The sequence below is a fragment of the Festucalex cinctus genome, chromosome 2, assembly GCF_051991245.1.
Source record: "Festucalex cinctus isolate MCC-2025b chromosome 2, RoL_Fcin_1.0, whole genome shotgun sequence".
Taxonomy (NCBI): Eukaryota; Metazoa; Chordata; class Actinopteri; order Syngnathiformes; family Syngnathidae; genus Festucalex; species Festucalex cinctus.
In genome coordinates this window covers 28,377,180-28,397,061 of record NC_135412.1, presented here as the reverse complement: position 1 = coordinate 28,397,061, position 19,882 = coordinate 28,377,180, and the positions used below count along the sequence as shown (strand labels likewise).

General features: G+C 42.2%; 1 protein-coding gene across 1 annotated transcript; it reads left to right on the top strand.

The window, feature by feature from the left end:
* The first annotated feature begins 1,674 nt into the window (after positions 1-1,674).
* kcnd1 (potassium voltage-gated channel, Shal-related subfamily, member 1) lies at positions 1,675-19,803 on the top strand. The gene is made up of 9 exons (XM_077514231.1): positions 1,675-2,014; positions 4,094-4,712; positions 5,073-5,318; positions 6,288-7,000; positions 12,909-13,071; positions 15,110-15,193; positions 15,287-15,382; positions 17,034-17,284; positions 17,465-19,803. Exons 2-9 carry the CDS (start codon positions 4,557-4,559, stop codon positions 17,670-17,672), a joined length of 1,917 nt encoding a protein of 638 aa, XP_077370357.1. The 5' UTR covers positions 1,675-2,014; positions 4,094-4,556; the 3' UTR covers positions 17,673-19,803.
* The last annotated feature ends 79 nt before the right edge of the window (positions 19,804-19,882 follow it).

The window sequence follows — 19,882 nt, the reverse complement described above, 5'->3', positions numbered from 1 at the left end:
TACTTGAGTATTTTTCCGACAATATTTTTCACTTTTACACATATACACCCAGATACCAAGACTGTAGTAGATCTGGACTGTTACTACGTCTAGACTCTTGTGGACCTAGACTCTAGTGAGCCATAAATTTAGGCTCCACTTGTCCTAGACTTTGGTCTTAAAGTGTCATCATTATGGCGATAGCAGTGGTCTTCCTCTTCCTCTGCCTGCGGCTGTCTGTATGTCCTCCTGAGGGAAGAAACTCATAAAAAGTGGAGATGTCTGCCTTAATGTAAACATGGCCTTTTATTATTTTTATTCTTTTATTATTTACCTTTTCTCTGTTGCATTTTATTACAGTTGTTCTCTTCAGCACAAGCTAGCATGGATCATCTTATCCTAGCTTTTCTCAAGTTCTTATCTTTAGCAAGCAAGCCAGTTTGGATCTGTACAAATTATGATCTCCATAAGGGTCACTCTGAGTGTATTCGCATCAGTTTGAATCTTTACAATTCAATGAGGACACACCGAAAAAAAAAAAAAAAAAAAGTACTTCATTTGATCATGTACATCGGTTGCACATGATTAAAATGTGTCAAACTAACTAACACATATCATTTGTTTATTCTTGAGGAAAACACGGGAAAATGACATCACTTTACGACATTGTAATCATGTGCAACCATACATGTTCGAATTAAACAAATCCAAAGGACTTTTTCCTGTAAATCTGTGTGAGTTCACGAGTAGCAAATGCGACTCAGCCTGAGTCACAAGTCAGTGTGAGTCTTGAAGTGTTGGTTTTGAGTCTGGACAAGCCATTATGAGTCTTAAAAAATGTGTATGAGTCTTTACAAGTCAGTGAATATGAGTGTGAGTCAGGTTGATCCTACACAAGTCAGTCTAAGTGTATATGAGCCAATTTGAGTCTATACAAGTCAGTTAGAGTCGTCAAGAATCTGTTCGGTCTATATAAGTGAGTTTAAGTCTATCTGAGTCACTTTGAATCTTTAAAAGTCTATGTGAGTCTGTGGTTTCAGTCTATACAAGTCAGTTTGAATGTGTCTTTACAATTAAGTCAGTGAATGTGAGTCTGTATTAAGTCAGATTGAGTTCATATGGGTCAATATGGATCTTTCAGAGCTTTACGAGTCTATGCGAGTCAAGACAAGTGAGTTTGAGTCTTGACTCAGTTCAAGTCTGAAGTTCATCTTAGTCTATACAAGTCAGTGAGAGTCCATATGATTGAGATTTGATTCTTGACAACTGAGTGTCTTGAAGAGTCCATTTCTTTAGGTCATCAAGAGGACCATGTGGCCCCCTGGCACTCTGCCCCCTAGTGGACGCATAGCCGAGTGCTGATGCGGTAACTTTCAGCCATGAAACTTTGATGATGCGAGTGCGACGTCTGCAAAACGACAGCTGACCAGCACGCCCTGGCATTCATTATTGAGTGTGCGTGTGCAAGGTTTGATTCCGTGTAACTGTCTTAACTATCTTAGTATGCAAACCGTTGCTCCGTTAACATCATGATAACACTGCGATGAGGACAATAAAGTAGACGTGAACATATGGCAGCTACAAGTGATCATAAGTGATGACCTAAAAGTGTATGCAGTGAGTGTTTGTGGGTGTGTATGCGTGAGCATGTCCGTGTGTTTGTTTGCGTGAGTGCGCACGTATGTTGAGGAAAAGAGGAAGTAAGAAATGACAACAAATAGAAAGAGAGGGAGAGAAGCAGGATGGTTGAGCGAGCAAGTGGAGGTGGAGCCTTATTGTGTGTGTGACTGTGTGTTGGCGTGTATGCGTGTGTGTGCGTGGAAGAGCGAACGAGAGAGAGCGAGAGGATGACAGCAGATGTGCTTGTTGCCGCGGCGGCAGAGCACGACAGCCCGAGAACGTAAAAGATCTATCTTCATCTTTTCTTCCTAACTCACCCTCCTCTTTTCATCCGGAAACTTCTTCTTCTTCCTCCTCATCCTCCTCCTCCTCTTCCTCCACTTCCTGGTGTGGTAGGGCGTCAGAAGCAGCAGAGGTAAGTAGGATGAGATGTGCTCCACATTCACTGGTGCCCAGAATAGAATGGGATGGGATAGAATAGAAGACAAGTTGAGCAGAAGCTGCACGAGGAGGATGAAAACAACATCATAGAAGCGAAGTGAATAGACCGCAACACATGCGTGTGTGACATAATCCAGTTCTATAAATTAGTGATGAACTTTGGTCTGTCTACATTTATGATTGTTAGCGTGCACATGTACACACACACACACATGCACACGTTACTTATGTGAATATTGCATGAACACTCGCACACATTTGCCTCTGTAGTTCCCACAAGGTTGAAAATGACTTTTTCTGAAGCATGGAAAGTTCTTTCAGTCATAATATTATGCTGTCGAGTCAATACCTCTGAGTTCTTCTGAATCCTTTTGCTCAGTCCAGGAAAAACTCCATAGTAATTTCCTCAGTGTTAATCTATTTTAGTCTAGGAATCCGAGTCTATAGAGTCAGTCTGAGTCTTTGTGACTCAGTGTGTGTGTGTGTCTATGTGAGTCAGTGAGTGCGAGTCTATACAAGTAAGTACACAAAAATCACACAGACAAAAGTTCACAATTGTCCATTGCAATAGGCCTGAGTCTATGCTAGTCGGCGAGTAGGCGTCTATGCTAGTCAGTGTGAAGTTAAAGGAGTCATCTGTACGTCCGAGTCTATTTTGATGAGCGCATGTGTCTTTCCTTCGAGTTGTCAATATACATGTCAGTGTGAGGCAAGTGAGTCTGAGTATTCAGCTAGTGCGACTAAGTCAGAGTGGGGTTTTATCGGTTAGTATAGAATAGATCTCTGCAGGTTAGTGCGTACGAGGCAGGGTGATTCCATTTGAGTTAGTCTGAGTCTATACAAGTCAATGTGAGTCTATACAAGTCGGTACAAGTCTGTACAAGCCAGATTTGATGAGTCATGAGAGGATTTGAGAGTCTCTTTTAGGCTGTATGAGTTATTGTCAGTCTGTATGTATCAGCATGAGACCTGGCTAGTAAGCGTGACTTAATACGAGTCAGTTTGAGTCATGCCGAGTCTGTTTGAGTCAATATGAGTCGGTTTATGTTCATGCAAGTCAGTATCAGTCCATTTGATGAGTTAGTGTGAGATTTAAGGGGTTTATTTGTTCAGTTTGTCGAGTTTTGAGACTGTCGAAGTTAATGCGAATTTATGTAAGTCAGTGATTGCGAATCTATACAGGTTAGTGTGGGTGTTTATCAATTAATATTGATCTCTGTAAGTCAGTGCTACTATCAGTCAATATTGATTTCTGTAAGTCACTCAGTATAAGTCTGGGTGAGTCTTTTTGAGTTAGTTTATGTCTACAAGTTAATTCTGTATATGCGTTTGTCTTCTCCATGCTAATCTTAGTAGGAATGACAAAATGTTGAATTGTTGTGATAGTATTGTATTGCTGTTAATGTTTTATGTTGTTTGTTTTGTTTCTGTATAGCACTTTGTGACAGATAAGTCTGTTTGAATGCGCTATATAAATAAAGATGACTTGACTTTTGTTTTATGCATGATTGTGTCTTTATAATCCTGTGAGCAGGTGTCAGTCTACATGCTTCAGTCCACGTGTTTCAGTTTTCTATGTATAATGTATGTCTTCATTCTCCTGTGTGCATGTTTCTATTTGGTACATGTTTATCAACATTCTTCTGCCTTCCACATGTCTCTATCCTTCTATATCGTCCTCTATAGTCTCAGTTCCATCATGTACGTGCTTCAGTCTTCTACATGCTTCTGTCCTCATGCTTCAGTCTTCAAGCTACAGTTTTTTATTGCACTGTTGGGCCGAGGTTAGAGTTTCAAGTCTCTCCCCCTAAATGCACATACACACACAGCACAAGTCAAAAGTGTGTTCATGAATTATGAATCAAACTTTCAGCCTGACTGGACTCTTCTGACTAGCTGCTCTCACGTGCGTGTGCACACACAGACACACACACAGAGTCAGTAATCAGATTACTGTAGATTTTTTGAGAGCCTTCCTCCTGAGGCCTCCATCCTTTCCTTCCATGTCTCTGCTTCTTCTCACTTTGTCCCTATTTTTTTTTCCATCTGACAGAGCAACCAAACATGGACGCCGAGCCGCCACTGCTCAGCCAATGAGAGCGGGAAGCGGCAACAGGAAGTTAGGACAGGCGAGGAAGAGGGCGGTGGCGACGTGGAGCTGCAGATGAAGCCGAGAAACACTTAGAGGAGGAGGAGGAGGAGGAGGGGATTGTGTTGAGCTTGCAACTTCACCAGCATCATCACAATTTAATAAGACTGCGGTGTGGCAACACACACACATTCATTTGAATTTGAACAACAACTAAGTTGTTGTTCTTCTTCACCCCGTGTGTCATCTACACTTCCTGCAAATTTTTTTTAATGACGTGACGCCCAGCAGTGATTGGTCCCCCTCCCTCCCTCTGCCCCTCCCCCTCATCAACATGTCAAGCCACCGCCTCACCAAGAAGTCAGGGCAGGGTCAGTGACGTACGCCCCCTTCCACCACCCCCAATTCCAAGTGGGTTTGATGCAAGATGGCAGCCGGCGTGGCAACATGGCTGCCGTTCGCGCGGGCGGCGGCCGTGGGCTGGCTGCCGCTGGCAAAGAAGACCATGCCCAAACCTCCTGTGGACAACTCGTCCAGATCAGACGAAATACTCTATGTCAATGTCAGCGGGGTCCGCTTTCAGGTAAAGGGCTCCAGAGATGGTCCTAACCCAAAAACTTTCTATCTATCTATCTATCTATCTATCTATCTATCTATCTATCTATCTATCTATCTATCTATCTATCTATCTATCTATCTATCTATCTATCTATCTATCTATCTATCTATCTATCTATCTATCTATCTATCTATCTATCTATATAAGCTTGCTAGCTACAGCTGGTTAGCTAGCTAGCTGCCAGCTAGATAACCTCTAACCCTACCCCTCAACCACTACCAACCAACAACCTAAGCTTACTCTAATCCTTACACCCCTAAACACATCCTCACCACACATGAAGTGAACCTAACCAGTTTTTTGTTTGTTTGTTTGTTTGTTTAGACATGGAAGAATACCCTAGACCGCTATCCCGACACGCTGCTAGGCTCCTCGGAAAAGGAGTTCTTCTACAACGACGATACTCAGGAGTACTTCTTCGACAGGGACCCCGAAATGTTCCGCCACATCCTCAATTTCTACCGCACTGGGAAGCTGCACTACCCGCGACACGAGTGCATCCAGGCCTTCGACGAGGAGTTGGCCTTCTACGGAATTGTGCCGGAAATCATCGGCGACTGTTGCATGGAGGTAAACAAAACCCTGTGATTACTTCCTTGTATGTTAACCCCTTCGGACCCATAGATGATTGCAGCAGACAGGACATATTTGTGTGTCTAAACCAATAAAAATGCATAAACAACACTTCTGGTTCATGATTGGATCCTCGCTAACCAATCCCAATCGCAAGTTGATGTTCATGTTTAAAAATGTTGCATATAAGCTTGGTAAGTTTGCAACATGTTACAGCCATACTGTACTATCCTGGCATCCACTATTAATACAATTTATGTGGGGGGGAAAAATAATGAGTCAAAATCAGTAAAAAAAAAATAAAAAAATTAAAAAATAATAATAATAATAATTTTGCCCAGCAGAAAAAAATGTGGGTCTGAAGGGGTTAAAGTTCTGAGAACTGCCTTTACTGATGCCATCTTGTGGCTTCTTGATACCAATGTTGAAGTGAGTTGAGGCACTTTATTTCAATAAAAGTTGTGCTTTGACGCCATCTTTTGGCATTTTAGTGTAGAGGAACTGTGTTGCTGTGAGTTGATGCGCTTCATTTTAAACAAATATAGTACTTTGCCGCCATGTTCTGGCATCTTGGGGCCAAAGAACTACACAGTATGTTGAAGTGAGGCGCTTCATTTACACAAAAGTTATCTTTTGCCATCAACTTGTGAAATATTAGTACCAAGGAACTATGTTGAGCTACATTTAGAAAAAAGTAGTGCTTTGACACCATCCTGTGGCATCTGGGTGTCATGAAACTATGTTGGCGTGAGCTGAGGAGCTTCATTTAGACATAGTGCTTTGCTACCATCTTGTGACATCTTGGTGACAAGGAACTATGTTAAAGCGAGTTGAGGAGCTTCACACATAAAAGTAATGCTTTGCCGCAGTTATAAACCTTTGCGTCAGTTGCTATTTTTGGCTGGCTCCGTCCCTGTCCACGCTGTAGAGTGTTAAGTTGATAATTTTCCCTCCTCTGCCCCTCAGGAATATCGAGACCGGAAAAAGGAGAACCAAGAGCGTCTGGCCGAGGACACGGAAGCTAACGAAGCGATGGACGCGCCCCTGCCCCCGCACAGCACCCCCAGGGAGCGTCTGTGGCGAGCCTTCGAGAACCCGCACACGTCCACCATGGCGCTAGTCTTCTACTACGTGACGGGCTTCTTCATCGCCGTGTCGGTCATCGCCAACGTGGTGGAGACAGTCCCCTGCCGGCCGCCCAAGGGGAGCGTTAAGGACCTCCCGTGCGGCGAGAAGTACCAGCTGGCCTTCTTCTGCATGGACACGGCGTGCGTGCTCATCTTCACCTTCGAGTACCTGATGCGTCTGTTTGCCGCGCCCAGTCGCTGCAAGTTCATGCGCTCGGTCATGTCGGTCATCGACGTGGTGGCCATCATGCCCTACTACATCGGTCTGGTCATGCCCGAGAACGAGGACGTGAGCGGCGCCTTCGTCACGCTGAGGGTCTTCCGCGTCTTCCGGATCTTCAAGTTCTCGCGTCACTCGCAGGGTCTGAGGATTCTGGGCTACACGCTCAAGAGCTGCGCCTCGGAGCTGGGCTTCCTGCTCTTCTCTCTCACCATGGCCATCATCATCTTCGCCACCGTCATGTTCTACGCCGAGAAGGGGACCAAGGGCTCCACCTTCACCTCCATCCCAGCCTCCTTCTGGTACACTATCGTCACCATGACGACGCTGGGGTGAGTCGCCCCTCCCCGGCCTCCCTTCCTTGTCGCTATGGCGACACGCAAGCCTCGTATTTGCGCGTCCTGCTGAGTGCGCCTCCCACGCCGCGCTGCTCGAGCGTGGCGACCAATCCTCATCCCGCCGCCGCCCACACGTATACAGTATGCGTGTGTAACAATGGTCATGGCGTCTTAACTGTGTTGTCACTGACGGGCAAACACATTTTCACACGTCCAGCAAGTAGCGGTGAGCTGTAGTGAGTCACTGTGTGTGTCGTCCTTCGTTGTAGTGTGTCGAACATGCCGTTGATTGTTGTAGTAAGTCACAGAATGCCGTCATATCAAATAGGATGTCAAAGTGTTATGTCCTTTGCATCGTCTCACATCTTGGTGCCAAAGATCTATGCTGAAGTGAGTTAAGGAGCGTTGTGTTGGACAAAAAATAGTGCTTTGCTGACATCTTGTGTCATTTTGGTGCCTAGAATCTATGATGAAGTAAGTTGAGGAGCTTTACTTTAGACAAAATGAATTATTTTCCACCCACTTGGTGCTAAGGAACTCTGTTGAATTGAGTTAGGGACCTTCATTTAGACAAAATTTGTGCTTTGCTGCAATCTTGTTGCAGCTCCGTGACAAGGAACCATTTTGAAGTGAATTGAGAAGATTCATTTTGAACAAAAATAGTGCTCTGACTGTTAAGGAACTATGCTGAGGCGAGCTCGGGACCTTGGTTTAGCCCAAAGTAGTGCTTTGCCACACTCTTGATGCGAAAGAACTCTGTTGAATTGATTTAGGGACCTTCATTTAAACAAAAGTAGTTCTTTGCCACCATCTTGCGGCATCGTAATACTGAGGAAATATGTGGCAAAGTGAGTTGAAGAGGTTCATTTAGAAAAAAGTCATGCTTTGTTGCCATCTTGTTGTATCTCTGTGCCAAGGAGCTATTTTGAAGTGAATTGAGGACAGAGGTAGTACTTTGCCACCATCTTGTGGTCTCACAATGCTGAGGAAATATGTGGTGAAGTGAGTTGAAGAGCTCCATTTAGACAAAAGTCGTGCTTTGCTGGCATCTTGTTGCATCTCCGTGCCAAGGAATCATTTTGAAGTGAATTGAGGAGATTCGTTTTAGACAAAAGTAGTGCTTTGCCTCCCTCGCAATGCGAAGAAACTCTGTTGAATTGAATTAGGGACCTTCATTTAAACAAAAGTAGTGATTTGCCACCATGTTGTGGCATCGTAATACTGAGGAAATATGTGGTGAAGTGATTTGAAGAGCTTTATTTAGACAAAATTCTTGCTTTGCTGGCATTTTGTTGCATCTCCGTGTCAAGGAACATTTTTGAAGTGAATTGTGGAGATCCGTTTTAGACAAAAGTAGTGTTTTGCCACCCCCTTGGTGTAAAGGAAGTATGTTGACGTGAGCTCAGGACCTTTGTTTAGACATAGTATACTACCCTCTTGATGCTAAGGAACTATGTTGAAGTGAGTTAAGGACCTTCATTAAGCCAAAAGTAGTGCTTTGCCACCATCTTGCGGAATTGCAGCGCTGAGGAAATATGTGGTGAAGTGAGTTGAAGAGCTCCATTTAGACGAAATTAGTGCTTTACTGCCATCTTGTTGCATCTCCCTGCCAAGGAACTATTTTGAAGTAAGTTGAGCAGCTTCATTTTAGACAAAAGTAGTGCTTTGCCACTCTCTGGGTGTTAAGGAACTATGTTGAAGTGACCCAAGGACCTTCCTTTAGACAAAATTAGTGCTTTGCAAGGATAGCAGGTTAATGTTTGATGAAGAGAGTCACCGTGTTTAGTCCATTGTAGTGTGTCAAAGTGAGCTGTAGCATGTTGCGTATTGCTTTTCAGAGGGCGGTTTTACGTTTGTCAGGTCGCCATTTGGAATGGAATGTTAAAGGAGCCATAACGGTTGTTGTAGTGAGTAACAGCATTCATGTGGTCATCTGGAATAGTGTGTCAAAGAGAGTCATAACAGGCTGTGGTTTGATGTAGGGAGTCACAATGTGTAGTTTTCAATTGAACTAATGTGAAAATGCACTTTAAATCAATTACATAGACAGCTTTTATCAATGTAGCTGTTTAGGACCGGAAGGAAAATCTGCTCTTGCTTTTTACTGTGTATTGTAGTTGTGTGTCAAAGTAGTCATAACAGGATACACTGGGTGTCTCACAAGTTCGACTCCCAGATCCAACTCAGAGCAGCTGTTGTACTTTGACTTTAACAGACAAAAATCACAGAATCTTCTTCTTTTCCAAGTCTTGTTGTTTTTTTCTTTGCCTCTCTTTGTTTGCTGACTTTGTTGTCACAGGCGCTTGGCATCAGCTCGCCTTTTTCTTCTCATCATCTCGTCTTTTTATTGCTCTGCTCCGCTGGCCGCCACCATGATGACGACTACCACAATGAAGAACTTACAGTTCGCAGCTTCAGTGGCAACAACAAAACTTTTCATGACCCATAACCTATCAATTAATTGACATATTAAGGACTTTGTAGATAGACACTTTATTCATCCACAAGGGAAATCCACAGTTTCGGTAATCTCCGGAAGAGTTATAAATTAGCTAGTCAGGTAGATACATTATATTAGATAGATTAGATAGATTGATAGACGACAGCCTTACATTCTTCGATGGGGTTAAGGGAAGATGCAGTGATGCAAAGCAGCGAGGCAGTGATGAAGTGCAAAGTGTGGTTTAATGAAACAAAAACGAGGAGGTGAATAAGGCACTGGCATGCAAAACAGAAAAACAACAATGAACAGGATCTACATAAACTCAACAGGAGACGGGACGGGACAATAAGACGTGGAGGAACGACAGCAACAACAATGGATCAACACAGACTGAACGAAAATGGGAGCCTAATGCAGCATTCAAGGATAGTCGGAAGCCGGATTAGTTTTTTCCCCAATTCCGACCTGAAAGCATTTAAGGTGAAAGTAAACAACCAAATTGGCGGATAGTGATAAATTATTTTTTATTTTGGTCCTCAAAACTCATTTTGACCTCCAGCAAACTTGCCTTCTCGCAATTTTGCTTTATTTATTGTTTTTATCTAATTTCATAAACATTTCATACAGTTCAGTGGTTCACCGTATAATTTCATGCAGGGACATAGCAGCATACTGTCACGTATGTTGTGTTACTTCAAGTTATGTTGAATATTTATGAATGAAAAAAAGCTATCTAGTTTTATACTTGAGTAAATTGTGTTTTAGCAATCACGGTCTGTGTTTTCAAAGGGGTCACTATTGTAAAGTGACGGCACATTGTAATCCGTGAAGTCGGGGTACTTTATTCCCCGACTTCGCAAGTGGGATTTCCGAGTTTAAGTGGGCGTTCCCGTACACACTTCCTGGTTTGAAGTTGGAAAAGTCCGACTTCCGACCATCCTCGAATGCAGCATAATAGAGACTAATGGAATGATGTAGACAGACAGACAGATAGATAGATAGATAGATAGATAGATAGATAGATAGATAGATAGATAGATAGATAGATAGATAGACAGAGTCATTTTATTTGACACATACGCTATAAATAACCAGAGGAGCTGAATATAGTTGCAGACTTTCATATCTACTTTCACTTTGTATTTATCTTTTTTCTTCTTCTTCTTTTTTTTTTTTATTTTTTATTTTTTACTGGTACTAGTGTTTTCGGTAGCTAGTGGAAGTGCATGTTACTGTGCACATATATTTTTCATGTGAATGTTACTGTTATTAGTCTGTGTAATTGTAGTAGTTGGTGTGAAGTGTGTATATATGTAGTAGTGAATGTTACTGTGACTAATCTTATTGTGTAAGCATATGTAGCAGGGAGTGTGTACTAGTAGGTTGTACTGTATAGTGTATACTAGTGTGTGTTACTCTATATTCAAGTGTAGTAGTTACTTGTTTGTGTTACTATGTACTAGCAGTGTGCTGCTGTATCCTTGTGCAACAGTGAGTGTTGGTGTGTACTAATGTGTGTTACAGTGAGTGCTTCCGTGTAGCTGTATGCTAAATATACTGGAAGTATGTACACTATTGTAAAAATTAAATGTACATTATATACTGTAGATGACCAGTATAGTGAAAGTGAAGCATACTTTTGTATTTTTGCTATATTAATGGTACATTAATGTGATTTAATATACTGTAGTAAGTAACTCTGTAAGGACTTTTGACCAAAATATGTCAATAGAGACGGCGTACAATAGAATACTGCTAAGATGAAGTACGTTGAAATGCTAATGGCTAGAGAGAAAGTCACATCTTCAGCAGATGGGGAGAAAACATGGAACCAGCATCCTTCCTCCTGCAACTTTCATCATCACATTATCAATTAAACATGGCTGGCAAAGAGGAGGGAGAAGATCTCACAGAGGACGAAAGACGAGCAGGACGAGGAAGACGAGGACTCCGGCGGCCTTTAAGCTGCACTGGAAATTATCAACAAACATTTGATACTGACGTTCTTGTGACTTTGACCATATAACACAAGAGAGAAACGAGAGCCGAGACAGTCAACTACAGTGTGATTAGAGAGTCAGCTAAAAGGCCTTTTCATGCTGCACTTAGCAGCGCGCCATCGACGAACCCATTCATTGTGTATGTGCTGAGGGGGCGGGACCGCGGATGCGGTGAGGCTTGGGCCAACTCGCTGCAGGAGGCTTTCACACTGCTCCTTGCTCAGCCTGAAATATACCACGAAGTGTTCTTGGTGCAATTGTAGCTCACAAACGACATGTAACTCAAGTTCTCACTCATCCATTAGCATGGGATGCAACCATGACTTGTTTTTTTGTTGTTTTTTTTGCTGCTGCTCATCATCTCATCCTCCGCCTCTATGTAACATACACTTGTATGTCTGCTATTAATGTTTGTTTAATGTTGTTTGAGTGAAGAATGCCCTCGAGAGAGAGAGTTCGGCGTTAACTACGACATGAAAGCGGAGATGTCAAACGTAGTCAACAATAACATGAAAGCCTCAAGAGTCAACTACGAAATGACTGTCAAGATAGTCAACTAGAAAGCCTGAATGAAGAGTCAACTACAAAACGACAGCCTAGGGTCATTTACAAAGGTAGTCAACCATGACATGAGAGCTTAGAGAGAGAGAGAGAGAGTATGAACTGAGCGTGCGGTAACTGCATCCAACATGAAAAAGCTTGAAAGAGGAGTCGGTGACTGCAGCTCACAGGAGGACTTTTTGTCTCCTCTGAGTGAAGTGAACCATAAATCAATTAGCATTGGCTCTCTGTGGTAAATCACGATTGGCTGATAAGCATCAAGCCGAGAGTCTGATTGGTCAGCTCACCACTAATGGAGTTTTTTCTTGTATTTTTTTTATCAGACCTGATCTGGAATCAGCATGTTGACTTTCAGGCCCATTAGCAGACTTTTCATCATTCCTCCCTTTTCTCCCTATGTTCTGACTTCCTTGTGTCCTCTTGTGTCCTTGTGGTAATCCTTATCTACTCGAAGGTTGTCTGTCAGGTTCATGTGTCGGTTTGTCTGACGGTTGTCAGGGTGACCATTCAACTCTCCAACATCTTTTTTTTAAGTGTTGTTGCCAGTCTTCTAGAACATTCCCTCCTCAGAGTTTCCCTCCGTGTTGAGTGCACGATGACATAATCCCGTCATGAAATATTTAAACAGTAGAACCGGGATGACCCGGCCCTTTTGGGACCTCCCACTCTTGTAAAACCTTTATTTGTCCTGACGTCTGACCAACCGGAACCCTCTCCTGTGCTTTGTGTATGTGTGTGCGCCACATGAGAATAACATCAAGTGACATGATTGGCATGATAATGACATGACACATCATGTGACATGAGGTGTCATCACATGGCAAGACGATGACATCATGTCACATGAGATTCCCACAGTTGAAGCCACAGTACCTCACGTCGCCATTGCGGTCCACAGGTACGGCGACATGGTTCCCAACACCATCGCCGGGAAGATTTTTGGCTCCATCTGCTCACTGAGCGGCGTGCTGGTCATCGCCCTCCCCGTGCCCGTCATCGTATCCAACTTCAGTCGGATCTACCATCAGAACCAGCGAGCAGACAAGATGCGAGCGCAACAGGTCAGGGCACCAAAAAAAAAAAAAAAAAAGACACCATCAACAACAAAGTCAATACCAGGGGTCAGCAACCTCTCCTGTCAAAAGAGCCATTTTAGGCCAAATAAGTAACCAAAAATCTGTCCGCACCTGCAAAATATTTGAACATTGTGATGAAGGAAACAGTGTGTTAGGGTTAGTTAGTGTAATGTACTGAGGGTGCTTTTTTTTTTGGTAATTTTTCAGACTGTTTTTCATACAATTTTAGACTTTTCTGCCGTTCTTTCATTAAAAAAAATGTTTTGGGCAATTTTAATGGTCATTTTCTGCGGCTCTTCTTCTTTATGGTGATTTTTTGACATTTTGTTCTGCCTTTTTTGTTATCGTTTTTCTGAGATTTTGGGCAATTTTGTGGACATTTTATGGTAATTTTTGGGAAATCTTTTGTTTTGGGACATTTTATAGCTACTATTAAAATGTTTTGTTTTCTGTCTATTTTAAATAAATATTCTCACTTTTGGCAATTCTAAATATATTTTATGGTTTTGGGGGATTTCTTCTTTTGTTTATGGACATTTTACTGTTACTTTTTCTTTTCTGGTCCTTTTATTCAATTCTCTGACATTTTTTGGTAATTTCATGGACATTTGATGGTAATTTTCTGCTTTTCCTCTTCCTTTTCGAAAATTTGGACATTTTTTTTGGACATTTTTTTTAGGTAATTTAAAAACTTTTTCATGTACCTTTCATCTCTTTCTCTGACATTTTTTGAATATTTATTATTATTATTTATTTTTACATTTTCTAACTACCCTACTCTAACTATAATACTTTACTACGCTTTCCCTACACTGTACTAACTATACTACTGTAACTACGCTACTCTAACACTGACTCTGACACTATTTTAACTACACTACCCTCACTACATGACTAACGTCACCATTCTAACTGCACTACATCAATTTCATTACACTACTTGGTACCATACTATAATTTCACTACACTAACCAGCACATTCACTGTCTATTTAATTCAATACAAGGTAATTTTATGACTTAGTTGAGTTTGAAATAGCACAAGTAATGCACTAAGCATACAACAATCTACTTTGCCACAGAACTCAGAAACTATTTGAAATTAGTGAGAGTCCTTATAACATACGGACGTATAAGAATACCATTCCAAAAAAATCAAAACAAGAACAAATATTAGGTAAAGGTATGTTTCTGGAAGAGGTGTTAATTTGTAGAATAATTTTGGTACTGACCTGAAAAGATACACGTCACTTAGTTGTTTAAAACAAAAGTTCAAGAAAATTAGAATTGCAGAAATGTTGTAATGTTTTTTCAATGTATGTGAGTATAAGGATGTATTATTGTGTATGCCTATGAATTTCATGTACATATGCTGCTGGCAAATGTACGTACGTACATGTCAAAGAGCAGTTATATACACGAGCAGATTTATACATCTTTTTCTTTCATTGAACTATATTAACCTATTATTGTTACAATATCGAAAAGAGTCAAAACACAACAATTAAGGGGTAGGACAAGATAGGTTTTCAACTTCTTTTTACTCACTTTTGAACATGTAAACTGTGACTAATGATGATTGTGTAAGTTTTTTTCTTTCTTCTCACTTTTTATTTTTTCTACTTGTTTATATGTTCAATAAACAAACACTACACTAACCAGATTACCCTAACTATACTGCTTTCTCAAACTACAGTATTCTTACTGTGCTACTTTAACTACACTACTTTTACTACACAACTCTATCTGCACTGCAACAACTGCACTACTTTCACTACACGACTTAAAAAATACAACTCCAACAAAACTACATATTACTACACTACGCTAACTATACACTATTCTCTATTCTACACAAACTACACTACTCTCAGTACACTGCTTTAACTACATTTGAACTACCTGCACTATACAACACTACGGTCTTGCTGTCAACAACTACACAACTTTTACTAGACGCCTCTGACTCCAGGGTGCTTGCAAGTCTTTTACAGCACAATGTTAATAATGAATCTGTGTTACAGAAAGTGCGTTTGGCTCGAATCCGCATGGCAAAGAAAGGAACTACTAACGCCTTCCTGCAGTACAAAGAAGACCGAGCCCTTGGGGTGAGACATAATACAGTACTGTGCTTTTACAACACCACAATGCAGCTCGTCACACTGCGCACTTTCTGATGATGTGTACGTGTGTGTGCGCAGGACCGCGACAGTGACAGCAGTGCTCTCTGCGTAAGGAACAAGTCGGCATTCGAACATCAACATCATCACCTTCTTCACTGTTTGGAGAAGACCACGGTCAGTTGAATATGCTTCATCATTGTCATTCAATGCCCTAAAATGCAACAAGATGTCGCCAAAGCGCTGGCTGAAAGGAACATTTGTACAGTGAAATTTTGGTTTTGGTGTTTCATTTCTTTGAAAATTTCCGTTGAAATTTGAATTGTTAGAAAATTGAAGCAATATTTCTGATATGAATCCTTGCATCGTACTTTGCTATGTCTTCTTTCTTGAATTCTATCGTGTTTCTCCCCTGGGCTGCCACTTTCTGAACTTTCTTTGGCCCCATGGTGGTTTATTGAGCAGTCAAGCACCAGCACAAAAAAAAAAAAAGGATTATCAAGAAATGCTTCGGATGAACGCGCAGGGCGATGTTCACTCAAGGAGAAACAAAGACAGACTGAGTCACGAAGGCATGGGATGCTTAATTCAGGGAAATAACTTGCAGAGCAGGCAGTTTTTGTGGGAAATCCGAGCGAATGCATGAAAGCTGGTACAAAATTTTGACCCAAAAAGTTGTTGAAAACCAGATCGTACGTAAATTAGGGCATATAAAAACTGAGGTTCCATTGCATTGATGTAAAATAAGTAAATGGTACGTACGTCTAAGATATTCTACTAACGTGAAGTATTAACCAGCTACGCTACAAGGTTAGATCCTGTTTGCAGCAATTGTGTAGGCCAAAAACAAAGACAACAGCATAAGACAACAACAGTAACATTATTTTGGAGTTGAATTATATCAATATGTGTACTGTGAAGGCAGTGCTACATCCTATGCGGGAGGGGTGTGTAACGTGGCAAATACGACAGGATGGAACAGGACAGGACAGAAATGGTAAGCCAGACAATGTTACAACATGTAAGAAAGTGATGTGACAATTAGCAAATAGGACAGAGCAGGGCAGGATCAACAAGCAACAAGCAAGACAGGACCGTTGAAGGTGTTAGCTAAGGAAGTGATGTGACAAGTAGCAAATAGGAAAGGCCAGGGCAGGATCACTCAGCAAGACTGTATTCCACTGTGTGAGAAAGGGATGTGACGAGTAGCAAATAAAACAGGACAGGACAGGAGTCAAAACAAGGCAAGACAATGCTACACCCTGAAAGAAGGGACGTGATGAGTAGCAAATACTGTGTGTTGGGACAGGACAGGAGCAGTAAGTCAGGCAGTGATATACCTTTTCAGGAAGGCATGTGACAAGTCGCAAATACGACAGAATAGTATAGGGGGACAGAACAGAGGCAACTAGGCAGGCAGTGCTTCACCATGTGAGGGAGGGATGTGACAAGTACCCAGTAGAACAGGACAAGACAGATGTGGTAAGACAGAATATGCTACACCCTGTGACGAAAATATCTGACTAATAGCAAATAGGACAGGACAGGTTAGGATCAGGAAGTAACACAATGCTACACCCTCTGAGAAAAGGATGTTAGTTACAAGTAGCAAAATATGACAGCATGGGACAGGACAGGAATTGTAAACTGAGCAATGCTGCACCCTGTGAGGAATTGATCAGTTGAGTAGCAAACAGGACAGGGCAGGAGCAGAGAGGCAATAGCAAATAGGACACGATGGACTAGGGCAGAACAGGAGTAGCAGAAGGAACTATCCTGTGCCACTCACCACACAATTGCCCCCCCCCCCACCCCCCCCCACCCCCAGAACCACGAGTTCACGGACGAGCTTAACTACAGCGAGCTGTGCATCACCGAGTCGGTAGGCTTCCGGACCAGCCGCAGCACTTCCTTGTCCAGCCAGCAGGGGGCGCCGAACCACTCGACGGGCTGCTGCCCCCGCCGTGTCCGAAGGCGAGCGGCCATGCGGCTGGCCAACTCCACTGTGTCCGTGAGCCGAGGCAGCGTGCAGGAGCTGGACACACTGCACGGAAAGGGAACGCCCGGTCCAGTACAGACGTAAACCATCGCACGCCATAAAACATCAACAAAGAACGTTGCTGTTGTTGTGGGAATGCTGAAGCGCATTCACACTCTAAACATTCATTTCAACAATTCAGCGCTTCAGCATTCACACGCAATTTCAACACAAATGACATTCTCAAGTTGTTGTTGCTGACACAGTTGTTTGCGTTTCAGTCGTTCCAGCCTCAACGCTCAGATCAAACTCAAGCTGAACTGCGGCGAGCAAGACTTCAGCGCCGCCATCATTAGCATCCCCACGCCGCCCGCCAACACGCCCGACGAAAGCCTGCCACCGTCACCCGCCGCCATCCCGTGCGGCATCCTGCGCAACACGCGCGCCACCGCCTACACCCCTGACGCCGTCAAGATCTCCTCCTTGTAACCTCTGCCAGGGCCTGACCCATGCGCCGCGCACCCTCTTGCCTGCCTGCCTGCCTGATGCCCGTCGCTGCTGACAGTCTGCAGCTGGCCGAGGATTGAGGGTAGAAAAAAAAAAAAGACATAAAAACACGTACTCTGTTCTTCCTGGCTTTGTCCTCAGCTGATGAAAGTGGACATCCAAATATGCAAAGTGGGAAGCAATCGCAACATTGGAAGTAATCATCAATAATCAACAATAGGATGACATGTTCGTGTGTTGCGTGTAGTGGACAATGAAGCAAAAACTCCGAGGTCAGCTTTCTTCCATCGTACAACAATGAGCGGTTTATTATGCTAATGTGATTAAATTTAACACAAGAAAAGAAACAAGTGCACGAGCTCTAAATAAAAATGTCATGTGTAGCAATTTTCTTACATTGTTCCTTGATTAGCAGCATGGTTGCCTACTGGCTAGTACATCTGCCTCAGCTTTTAGGGTTTGAATCTTGGCTCCAGCCTTACTATGTAGTTTTCACATTGTTGCTGTGTTTGCATACATTTTTCCTGCCACATTCCGCAAAAAGATTTGACCATGTTAGCTTATTTGACAATGAAGAAATCAGTCATAGGTGTGGATGTGAGTGCTTGTTTGTCTATGCGGACATTAGTTACAGTTACAGTAGATTGGGGACCAGTCCTTTTTTTTTTTCTATGAAATATATGTCCTAATACTCGCTTCTGAACAGTCCATTGTTTGTCTAAATGTGCCCTGACATTGACGGTCATTGAACATTTAGACAATGGACTGTTGACATCTTAATCATTGACATTTTTCAAATTACTTGACACTTTTCAGAATGTTAATTAATGATATAAATGTTAAATCGCATTTGTTGTTGCGATGGAAGAAAACTGATGCTAACTTGACCACCTGCTAGCTTAAACATTAGGGCTGCTTGTGCACGTGGCCTCTTTGACATTCCTCAGTTTCCTTCTCTGCCAACTCGGAAGCGAGTGTGTGAGTGTGTGACCAAGCACAAATTGTAACATATTTTGTATCATAAACGTTTACCTGCACCTGTCAATCAACCCCCAACTTCGCTCCCAAAAAATGTAAGGAAAAAAAATTGTCTGGACATCGCCACCTGGGTCCGTGCATGAGCCTCATAAGACTTTGAATTTAGCCAGCGTATTCCAAAAAAGAAATATACAGTGAGGGGGAAAATGTCCTTTCTTATTTTGCATGACAACTTTCTTATAATTTTGGTTTTGATTCAACCACCGAGACGTGGCATCATTCAGGAATGTTCCTGGGCTGGAATGCTGAGAGACGTCACTACTATGCATGGATACCGTTGTAGGTATTTGATCTCAACACACTCTTTGTTCACTGGACTTCTACTGACAGGCACATCAATAAAAGGTGAACCATGCTAATGTTGGCACCATAGATGCTAATTGAGATAACTACCATCAACATGACGATACAAGCACCTTTCTGACTGTCATATCACTACTTCCTGTGTGATTACGCCTCTCACAATAAGTAGCAGGACCATTGAAGATGGCTACACCAACAACAACTAACGTTAGCGGCGACTGATGCTCTTTTGCAGATGCTAACATTAATGTAAATTTGCATCAGTTTTCACTCATGTTTGTGCCTCACAGAGGAAGTAGCCAGAGGATCCAAGAAGGTCACGATAACAACGGCTAACTTTAGTGCAAATTTGCTGTTTGATCATGCTCATTTTTGCTAACATTTGCACCTCACATTGAAAGTAACTGGAGGGTCTAAGATGGCTATGCCCACAACAGCTACCATTAGTGATGGCAGATGCTAATTTATGCTAGCATTTGTGCCTCACACGGGAAGTAGTTGAAGTGTCCAAGGTGATCACAACGACAATTGCTAACATTAGGAGCAACAGATGCTAATTTGCACTAAAATTTCCGCTCCACATCAGAAGTACTCGGGGAAATCCTCACAACAGCTAACGTTAGCAATGACAAATGCTAATTTGCGCTAACATTAGCATGAATATTTTGACAAAAGTGGGGGTTGAGGAGTTCAGTGAACAATTAATAATGATTAAAACATGATTAAAGCACAGACATGTATATTCATGACACCAATAAATGACATGATATCAAAAAAATATTCTGTGGCTTTTTTATTATTATTTATTCATTTATTGTTGCTGGATTTATTTATGTGTTAGCATGATATTT

Bases quoted from the DNA above. Each gene is read 5' to 3' on its own strand.
- kcnd1 (XM_077514231.1), top strand. From the start codon at position 4,557: ATGGCAGCCGGCGTGGCAACATGGCTGCCGTTCGCGCGGGCGGCGGCC. The intron at 13,072-15,109 runs GTCAGGGCACCA...TCTGTGTTACAG, and splicing joins ACAAGATGCGAGCGCAACAG to AAAGTGCGTTTGGCTCGAAT. The intron at 15,194-15,286 runs GTGAGACATAAT...GTGTGTGCGCAG, and splicing joins AAGAAGACCGAGCCCTTGGG to GACCGCGACAGTGACAGCAG.